This window comes from Malus sylvestris, chromosome 9 (assembly GCF_916048215.2).
Source record: "Malus sylvestris chromosome 9, drMalSylv7.2, whole genome shotgun sequence".
Classification (NCBI taxonomy): Eukaryota; Viridiplantae; Streptophyta; class Magnoliopsida; order Rosales; family Rosaceae; genus Malus; species Malus sylvestris.
Window position 1 is genome coordinate 13,180,270 of NC_062268.1, and position 10,640 is coordinate 13,190,909.

Here is a 10,640-nt window from a genome sequence, read left to right on the forward strand (position 1 = left end):
AGGGTTATTGTGGCAAATAAGTGCATTTTGGAGCATTTTTTGGCATGGAATGGATAGCTTATGCTTGGAGTAAAAGGAATGGACGAAATTTGAAGTTTGTGCATCATCCTCTTCCTATAAATAACCATTTTAGCACACTCATTTCACCCAACACATTCACCTACCACTACATCCACTCATTTCACCCAACATATTCACCTACACTACATACACTCATTTAATCCAACACATCCACTCATTACAACCACCCAACACATTCATCTACCACTACATCCACTCATTTCACCCAACACATCCACTCATTACAACCACCCAACACATTTACCTACCATTACATCCACTCATTTCACCCAACACATCCACTCATTACAACCACCCAACACATTCACCTACCACTACATCCACTCATTACCACCACCCACTACATCCTCTTCCTAGCCTATAAATACATTCATCCACCCTTCATCAAGGGGGAGATATATCAATCCAAACACATCCATTCATCTTCACATCCATTCCTCCATACAAACAAACCTTCAAACACTTACCAACACATTGTGCCGTGTCAAAGGAAGGGAAGGAAAGTGCTTGGACGTGCTTACTGTCCAACTTGGATCGTTGGAGCGTTTAGGTGTTTTCTTTCTTTTGTTTCCAATGTTTAAATTCATTTTCTTTTGTTTTGTTGTGAATATGAATGGCTAAACCCTTCTTGGCTAGGGGTGATTTCAAAGCCATGATTATGTGTGTAATATGATTTGATAAATTCCAGTTATGAACTCTTGAATCGTAAATGCAATTGGCTTAACTATTTGATTGATAACTTATTTGTATTTGTTGATTAAGGGTCGACACTTAATTGGCATGCATAAATCCGTTACTAGAATATAAGGAAGTTTCACATAATCGTTACAAACTTATATTCACATGTAGTGAATGTCGCTTATAAACGATCGCGTTAAGTTCAATTCCTAGCATGAGTGACATGATGCCATAGTTGCAAGTGCTTTGTCAATGCTTATGATTTTCATTAAACGTAATGATCTTTGATTGTATCTCTATTATGATGTCATGTAGGGAACTTTAGAAGAATGTCTTGGGTTGTCGAATGATGTCATCCAATCCAATAAAACAAGGAAAATCTGAGAGTTAATTAGTGATGTCACGGTTAATTTGGAGCATTGTCTTCATAATTCAATGAAGTAGTAACTGGAAATCGAGTTATTTGCATACATGTCATGTGTGGAGAAAAAGCCTCTAGCTATCCCATCCATCATCTTATTTCTCAAATTTGTTTTACAATCTGTCTAGTTTTTCATACTTGTTTATTTGTTTCAACTTCGTCCAAAACTCAATCCCCCTTTACTTTAGTGTGTCTAATTAGTTATAATCTGTTTTAATTTGTGTTTTTAAATGTTTTGATTCAAGTAAAAGTCAATTTTCGTCTAAAGTCATTCCTAGTGTCTAGTTTAAGTTTATTTAGTTGTTTTAAGTTGTTTTGAGTATTTTAAGTTTGCTTTGAGTTTTGTGAGTCTTGTTAAGTATTTTTAAGTTTAGTTTTATGTTTTTGAGTCAGTTTAGAGGTTATTAGCAAGCCCTCCTAATCCCCGATCCATAACGATCCATACTTATACTTGTACTACAATTGTCAAAAGAGAGTTAAATTTGTGTGCTTATATATTTCGCATCATGGACGCAAAGGGATCCTCTCCGGATCCCTTCCTCCTAATCCACCAAATCAGTAGATCTATGTCATTGAAATTTGATCCAACGACTACAAATAGGAGCCCACTTTAAAAGTTATAATAACTTCAGCCGTTTGATCAAATTTCAATAGCACGAATCCACTGATTTGATAGATTATGAGAAAGGGATCCGGGGTCCTTTCCCATATGGACTAATGGGACATTGTAAGTGGGCCCCCGCCCCACCAATGGCGGCCTAATTGGAAAAACAAAGGGTAAATCTCAGTTTACTATCCTCAAATTTCGTGGTTTTCAACATTTAGTACATGAAGTTTTTTTCGTCCCAAAGTCATACCTAAAGTGTTAATTTTGGGACAGTCTCATACATCCGTTAATCTGATTGTTAAGTCTTCTATTAACTGATGACATGGTGCCTATATGGATAATGATTGGACGCCACGTGTCATTAAGGGATCCACGTGGAAATTAAAAATTCAAAAAAAAAATTCTCCCAAATTTAAAATATTAAAATAATTAATTAAATAAAAGTATTTAAATAAAAATAATTAAAACATTAAAAAAAAAACCCAGAACCCCCTTCATCTTCCCCATCCGACACCTCTCCACCCCTTACCCACCAACACCCTTCCCCTTTCTGATACCCACCCACCACCAAGCCTTTTCTAACATCGCAGAGCTTAAAAGTCTGCAACTTTATGCCATTTTCCATAGCTTTAAAGCTTGTGAGTAATTTATTGGGTAAAAATCGATTCAAGTTTTAATTTTGGGTGCATTTAGTAATTATTTTTCTTGTTTTGCAGAGGGATTTTGTTTTCATAGGATTTTTCAAAAATCAGAGCAAGCGAGCGAGCTCCAATGGCGAAAAACGGCTCTCTTCTCTCTCCCAGAGAAAAACACACAAAACTCACTTCCTCTTTCTTCGCGAATCCAAGATTGTTCACCAGCTTCACCTTAAAAGCCGTCTCTAAATCTGACGCCGTAATGAGCCCAACCACCATCCTCGAAACGAAACTGTTTATGAGCCTCTAAAACCCCTTCTGGTCCGAATCGAACACCCCCAGAACCCCGGAACCCAAATCCAGACGCATCCACTAGGACAAATTGGACTTCAAAAGCATCGACCTCACCATCGTCGACGCCTTCAACGAATCCGACCCTAAACCGAAACCCTCAATGGCGCCGCAAAGCTTAAAAATCTGCAGCTTTTTGCTGGTCTTCTTCCTCCATTGGTGAGAGAGGAAGGTCGAAGTGGGAAGGGAGAATGGGGATCTTGCGGTAGTGTAGGAGTGATTTGGTGAGGGTGAGGCCACGAGGGTGGGTGTAGAGGAAAGAAGGGAGGGGGTCAAAAGGGGTGAGGGAGAAACGCCCAAAAGTTTTTTTAATTTTTTTTTAATTTTTAATTTTTTAATTTTTTTAATATTCAGGTAATGTCTAGTCATTATCCACGTGGATACCACATCATCAGTTAATGATAAATTTAACAGCAACCTTAACGGATGTATGACAGTGTCCCAAAATTATAACTTTATGTACCACTTTGAGATGAAAAAACTTTATGTACCAAATATTGAAAATCAATAAACTTTAGGGTAGTAAACGGAGATTAACCTAAAAACAAATATTAAAACGACACTCATAATGCTATTTGCTACACAGAAGTCTTCTCATCTCAGATGGTCAATCAATCAACGATACAAACTGAGCTCTCACTGTGCACTCTCAGAAACCACAGGGAGAAACAATGGGGGAGACGAAGACCGTACATTCGCCATTGGTGACGTACGCTTCCATGTTATCGCTGCTTTCTCTCTGCCCTCCCTTTGTAATTCTACTGTAAGCGATCTGTAATCTCTTGTTTTTGCGTTTTTTTTTTTTTTTTTTTGGTATGGAAAATGAAATGAATTTTACGTTTGATTGTGTTGGGATTGAATTTTTTGGAGGGATGATGATATGGGGACTAATGGGTTTTCGTTATTTCTTTGGTGTAGTGGGAAAAATAGGGTGATCGAATCCGAATCTCGTATCGGTTTTTCGTTTTCTTGTTTGTTCCCGTAGAAAATTTTAGTTTTCTGGGAAAACATGATGTTTTGATCTGGAAATAGTACAGGGACATGTTTAGTCTTGCTTGAAAGAAAGAGATGCTGATATTAAATCTTAAGAAGTGTAAGATTATTTGATTTTGTTTTGTACAAAGTCCTGAACTTGTATTTTGAAGTTTGTATCTCGCGTAGATGCATTGATAACCGATTTCTTTTTATTCCTTTTTTTTAATAATCCCCTCTTTCGATAATGACACGATGCATGCAAAGAATCGGAAATTGAAACCTTAGAGTGTTAGATTTTGGTTAGTTGGGATGATGTAAGTGACTTAACATTAGCACAGCTAAACTGATACACAGTTTAATAAAGCAAAACGAAGTTCATGTGAATAAAAACTAAAAAGTTACAGAATTAGGAGCACCGTATCAATTTATCAATGTATACGCTGTTTACTGCTACATGACATCAATGTAATGGTCATGATGATCACGAGTGATTGAACTCAGAATCTGATACTTAATGCAGATGGTATACAATGGTACATGCTGATGGCTCAATTCTGCAAACTTGGGATCACTTGAGGCAGCATGGACTGCAGGGGTTCATCGAAATCTGGCCCAGACCTACTGCCACTGCATGGAAGATTATTGCCTGTTACGGTGCTTTTGAGGCTGCACTTCAGCTTCTTTTACCTGGAAAAAGGGTTGAGGGACCAATATCTCCAGCAGGGAATCAGCCTGTATACAAGGTGCTATATACTCGATTTCTTTATCAAAACTGCTTTGTGAAAGGCATCATACAAATATGGTTTCCAATCTGTATGCCAAACTCAAGCTATATGTCTTGAATGTTCTGGAACGTTTGGCCTTCTAGATTTAAATTTTGTATAGCTTAAAGTCTTTTCTTGTCAATTTTTCTGTATCTGGACTTGCAGAAATGTAGGATTGTTACATTGATAACTATTAGCTATAAGTTGATCTAGTTCTCTGAAATGAAAGGAAACTTCTACTTCTTGTTCTAGATAGTTCTATATGCATAGTCTCCTTTCTCCTTTTCTAATATAGCATGTGCATTTTGCAGGCAAATGGTATGGCAGCCTATTTTGTAACGTTGACTACCTACCTTGGCCTTTGGTGGTACATACTTTCTCCATCAATTCACAGTGTTTGCTTTTATGAATGCCGTGCATCCTTTGATTCCACATTCCTAGAGAGGCGGTCATAGTCTTGTTTTAGTTTCTTGGTCGGCATTATTGAGTTATTGACAGGGTGGCCTTGTAGCACCAAAATGTTTAGAGTGCATTTGATGTTTTTCTATGTTAAATTTCAGGTTTGGGATATTCAACCCTACAGTTGTTTATGATCATCTGGGAGAAATATTTTCAGCCCTCATTTTCGGAAGCTTCATTTTTTGTATTTTCCTGTACATAAAAGTGAGGGTTTATGATTACTCCGAAATATAAGTTTATCTACAACTTACGAATGTTTTTTTTTCTTTTGTTTGACACAAATACGTTATGTTTGCAAGGGCCATGTGGCACCATCTTCCACTGATTCTGGATCATCTGGGGATGCAATAATTGATTTCTATTGGGTAAGTTTCATTTACAAGTCATTTTTGCCTGTTTTCTATCTATTGTGTTCCCTGCCACACAAATTTAAGAATTGACATATCTTTTGGTTTTAACTGAATATATACCCTTAGAAGGTTCACATTCAGTGTGTGTCAACCTTTAATTTATTAATTATGCTAAGTTGCACATGTGTGACTCTGCCTTGTGACTAATATTTGCAAGATGTATTATATCCATTCACCCATACTAAATAAACCATGTGAAAAATGTTTCTTTCAACAAGTTATGTTACCTGTGATCTATCTGAGCAAACGAGCTGTGCTTTTCTTTTGCAATAAGCAGTTCACAATGCACACAGAGCTGTAGACATGGTTTTCAACCTGGTTCTTGATGTAATATATCAGAATGAATAAGTTTGTCCCAAGATAATTTGTGCTAATGTTACGGCCTTACTCTAGTAAACATGGTTTTACTTTTTGATATACTGAATTACTGGATTACCTTGGCATTCCTTTTAATACAACTAGAAAGGATTATTGTGTTGGTCGATTAATGGGATGGACTTCTTCTCCAGATTTAGTTGTACCCTCTCTTTGTTTTATAACATTCTTGTTTCCTGTATAAAAAAAAAAATTAAAAAAAAAACTACCGGACTACTTCAATAGATTGTAGTTTGTATCTGCCCACATGTAGAATTATTGTTATGTGATGCTTCTTTTATTAAAAAAAAAAAAAGATAATCTATAATTGTTGGATATGGCCTAAATTAATGTAAAGAAATTATGATTTCCTCTTCATTTTTGTAGGGCATGGAGTTGTATCCTCGAATTGGCAAATACTTTGATATCAAAGTTTTCACAAACTGCAGATTTGGGATGATGTCTTGGGCAGTTCTTGCTGTGACTTATTGCATAAAGCAGGTAAATCTTCTACGATATTTCTTCTGTCCTCGTCATTTAGGTCCAACATTTCACTTCAGTCCATATATTTCTAATTTCAAAGTTACCCTTGGAGATTTGTTAAAATTTTCAATGTCATCCACATTTACTTTTCCGTCACTTTTTGGTTGGTGGACAACGTGAATTTTCCCCCATTCAACCAAGGCAGAAAAACCTGTGTGATCGAATGACCAAGATGAAGAGTGTATTTGTTCACCTTTTGAAATTTTTTTGTCAACACATTTTTTTCTAATATTTAACTTTTGTTTCTTGTTGTACCAGTATGAAGTCAATGGGAGAGTAGCTGACTCAATGCTTGTGAATACTATATTGATGCTGGTGTATGTCACAAAGTTTTTCTGGTGGGAGGCTGGATACTGGAATACAATGGATATCGCACATGATCGAGGTACACATATGCTCTACCTTTTACTTTTTCTCCCACTGTTTGGTTGGCACAACTGTTGGATATTGGCATGCCCAAGACTAACCATCAGATGTGATAATATTAATCAATGTTATAAGGTCAACATTTAACTATAATGAATTTGGTGGTCTTTTTGGGGGTTGATTGTATTGATATTTGATTACCACAAGCATGGTATTTACCACGTGTATTGGTGATCTACGGGCTATTATTATACCGCATCTCTTAGCAAGTCCAAGATTTTCATGCTGACTATTGTCATATTTGTTCTTATCCTTGTAGATTGACACATAGTAATGTAACTTTTTCAATCATGGTTTCCTCATCCTTCACTTGGTTCAGTTCATGCTTCATCTCACTATGATTCATTGTACTTTGGTCTCTGGCAGCGGGATTCTATATTTGCTGGGGTTGCTTGGTCTGGGTTCCATCTATTTACACTTCTCCCGGCATGTACCTGGTCAACCATCCTGTAAATCTTGGTACTCAGGTATAATGGCATCCTGATATGTGGTTTGCCCCATTTTTTAAAGTTATGAATCATAGTAGTAAACGTATTTGGTTATGAAGGCGTGTTCTAAGTTTGTTAACTTGTGATTCCCTTATGTTTTAGGTCATGCACATTTTCTTTTTATTCAGGGGTCGTAATGAATCATGGATAGTTATTAACTCATTATGTACACTCCTGGTTCTAAAAGTTCAATGAGCATAGGAAGAGAAGGATTAACCTTTAGACTTTGGTTATTGACTAATAGATTAACCCTTGGAGTTTGGTTACTGGTTAGGTTGTTTGTATGATTATTATGAAATTTTCTTAACGCCAAAGATTTTCAATGCTTTGCATTTGGTTTCATTGCATCATGCTAGAATAAGAATTCATCCTTATGCAAGATAAGGTATTTTCAGAATTCAGGAGGACTACCATCTGCTTAAAACGTAAAATCCAGTGAACATCAATCAGTTAAAAAGACAAAAGGGAAAAAGAAATTATGTGCAACAAAGAGAAGAATGGTTTTAAATAAAAACTTTAGGTAGGGAAAGTCTGGCTGCAGTTTTGGCAATTTGAATTCAACTGGATTTATACTGTCCGTGAAATTTCTCAGCTGAGTCATTTATCTTCTTTCTTCCTATCATTAATTGTCACATTTCTGACAATCTCCAACCTCATGTTCCAGCTAGCACTTTTTATTCTGGCAGCCGGAATCCTTTGCATATACATCAACTATGATTGTGACAGGCAAAGGCAAGAATTTCGCAGAACTAATGGAAAATGCTTGGTTTGGGGGAGAGCTCCATCAAAGGTGAAATTTTTTCCTAAAGATTATATGATTAATTATATGCACAATTTGAGATTATATTGGCTGACAGAAAAACATGATTTGCACATCTCAGATAGTCGCTTCATACACTACCACATCTGGGGAAACAAAGACAAGCCTTCTTCTAACCTCAGGATGGTGAGTATTTCAACTGAGTATTTTTGTTAGTTCTTTTTGTCGCACATGGGGAGTGAGTTGAGCCGTGCTTTTGTTGATCTCTTCTCATTTATGTACATTGCGTATTTTGATTCATGCCTATGCTAGAGTTCAAAAGATAAGCTGAAACTTTTGTTTTAAGTCATTGCTAAGGAGTATTGCTCTCCCTGTAGGTGGGGTTTATCTCGTCACTTCCATTATGTGCCAGAAATATCAGCTGCCTTTTTCTGGACTGTTCCAGCCCTCTTCAATCATGTAACCATTTATATTTAGTGTTTTCTTACAAAACAACCACCGATTCTAGCTTACTTCAGTTTTCGTGCAGTTTAGCTGAACTATTTCCTTGTTTTCCTGCAGTTTCTACCTTACTTCTATGTGATCTTCCTGACAATCCTTCTGCTTGACCGAGCAAAGAGGGATGATGACCGATGTCGCACCAAGTAAGCAGATACAGATTCCTCCTATTACATAATATTCATTTCTTGGGGGAATCCAAAAAAATGAACAGACGTCCAGTGGTTTCAAAATGAAGTAATCAAGTTGTAAAAACCATAAAAAAATGAAAAACAGTTCCAACCATTGTATGTAATGTTGATGAGATTTTGACAAGTACCGTTTGCAGGTACGGCAAATACTGGAAGTCATATTGTCAGAAGGTTCCCTACAGGGTCATTCCCGGAATCTACTGAAGGGTCCGAATCCTGTAAGCGTCGACCTGTGCGCCACGTTGAACTCGCTCTTTCTACTCACAGCTCATTTGGTGATTTGTGAATGCTGTGTATGATTGCTTTGGGGTGTAAGTTTGGTGTATTGTGGTATTAGTCTTGTCGACTGCACAAGTAAACATTAGTTTTGTATTCCATATGAATCCGTTATGTACAATTTCATGGTTTTTTGTTTTCGTTAATTGCCATTAATTTATATGGAAAATTACGACTATACCTGGACCTCAACCTACTCCAATTTGATGATTGATGGTGATGGATAAGCAACTCTTCACTATGACTTCCTGTCCAAAAGTCTCATTAATGTGGGTGGTGGTTTTCATAGTCTCGTTTTCTCCCTCTAAACTTCTCCCCTTGTTGAGAGAGATGGAGAAAAGAGGAGTGCGAAAAATGTAAAAACGAGGAGAGTGCAAAAATCACTTCGTTCCCCTTTCTTTAAAGGAAAAGGAGCACATTTTGAGGGGGATTTGTCCAAAAGATGATGGGAACTTTAACGAAAAACTCATGATACTGTTGATTTTAACGAAAAATCATATTTTTACACTAAAAAGTCAATCATGATACTATTCACTTTACCCTTTATATTGTCCATGTCGTTAAAACTCAGTTTTCAAGCAATTTTCAATAGTTTTCCTAAAGGTAAATACTTTGAGGATGCCATTTTCAGACTACCATTTCCAAAATAAAACTTGCGTGAAAAAGAAAAGAATTAACTTGGCTCCTCAATGGTTGAAGAAGACTCTCCTCAATTCATTTTGTGCTCGATTTATGAAATTTCGGACTTATGATTAGAGTCGTTAATTTTATATTATTTTATAAAGATCATCGTTAAAAAAATTAATAAAATATGAAATCATTTATTATCAAACTATACAAAAATAGATTGACGGATTAAATAAAAGTATTATGAACCGTCTATTTAATTTCTATAATTGATTGACTAAACGATCATAGTTTTGATTTTTTGTAGAGATAAACTTTACAAGGAAATTTATAAAATAAATAGTTACGATCTTAAACACGAATTTCCGTAAATCGAATACAAAATAAATTGAGGAGCTTAAGGATCCAATCTCCTCTAAAAAAGATCCAACATTTGGATGCCTTAGATCCTCTGATGCATTATTGACAGAGTGTTTACGGGAATTTATACCATACACCTGACATGGTTCTCTTTCTATATATTTAAGTCACGTGATCTCTTGATCACAGCAATGTTATTCTTTTAATTCATACTAGCATATGGGCACACAAAAAGTGTGTGAGAAATTTTTTTATTTTTGTATTTGAAATAGGAGAGAGGAAGAGAGTGATAGAGGATATGGGGTGAGAAGTTTTTTATTTTTTATTTTTATTTTTTATATTTAATTAGAGATATGTTAGGATTACATATAGATGAGGCCTTGAAAAAAAAAACAGCAAAATTTGGTTGTATGAAATTACATTTCTGCCCCATATTTCTTATTCATGTTCTGTTTTAATTAGAGGGTTAAACTGGTAATTTTATAGGATTTTGGTTAACCATGAGTGTTTTATTAATTAGTATAGGATTTTAGTTGACAATGAGTATTTTATTAATTAATAGATATTAAACAGATAAAAAGAGTTTAAATCCGAGACCCAATAGATTAAATACAAAACTACTACTTATAATCAAGAATCAAGAGGGTTGGCGTGCGTTAAGCTGGACCCGTAGTTTGGGCTTAGCCCAACTTACTTTCTTGTAGCTATACATTTTGAGCCCACAAAGAAAAAGCCC

General features: G+C 35.9%; 1 protein-coding gene across 1 annotated transcript; it reads left to right on the plus strand.

Moving 5' to 3' along the window:
- Positions 1-3,350: 3,350 nt before the first annotated feature.
- On the plus strand, positions 3,351-9,095 carry LOC126634227 (7-dehydrocholesterol reductase-like). Its single transcript, XM_050304732.1, has 13 exons — positions 3,351-3,536; positions 4,269-4,491; positions 4,824-4,879; positions 5,073-5,175; positions 5,271-5,336; positions 6,123-6,236; positions 6,537-6,663; positions 7,071-7,171; positions 7,857-7,982; positions 8,074-8,138; positions 8,330-8,411; positions 8,514-8,596; positions 8,779-9,095. The coding sequence occupies exons 1-13, from the start codon at positions 3,445-3,447 to the stop codon at positions 8,843-8,845; spliced, it is 1,305 nt and encodes a 434-aa protein (XP_050160689.1). The 5' UTR covers positions 3,351-3,444; the 3' UTR covers positions 8,846-9,095.
- Positions 9,096-10,640: the final 1,545 nt, after the last annotated feature.

Bases quoted from the DNA above. Each gene is read 5' to 3' on its own strand.
- LOC126634227 (XM_050304732.1), top strand. From the start codon at position 3,445: ATGGGGGAGACGAAGACCGTACATTCGCCATTGGTGACGTACGCTTCC. The intron at 6,237-6,536 runs GTAAATCTTCTA...TTGTTGTACCAG, and splicing joins TGACTTATTGCATAAAGCAG to TATGAAGTCAATGGGAGAGT. The intron at 8,412-8,513 runs GTAACCATTTAT...GTTTTCCTGCAG, and splicing joins TTCCAGCCCTCTTCAATCAT to TTTCTACCTTACTTCTATGT.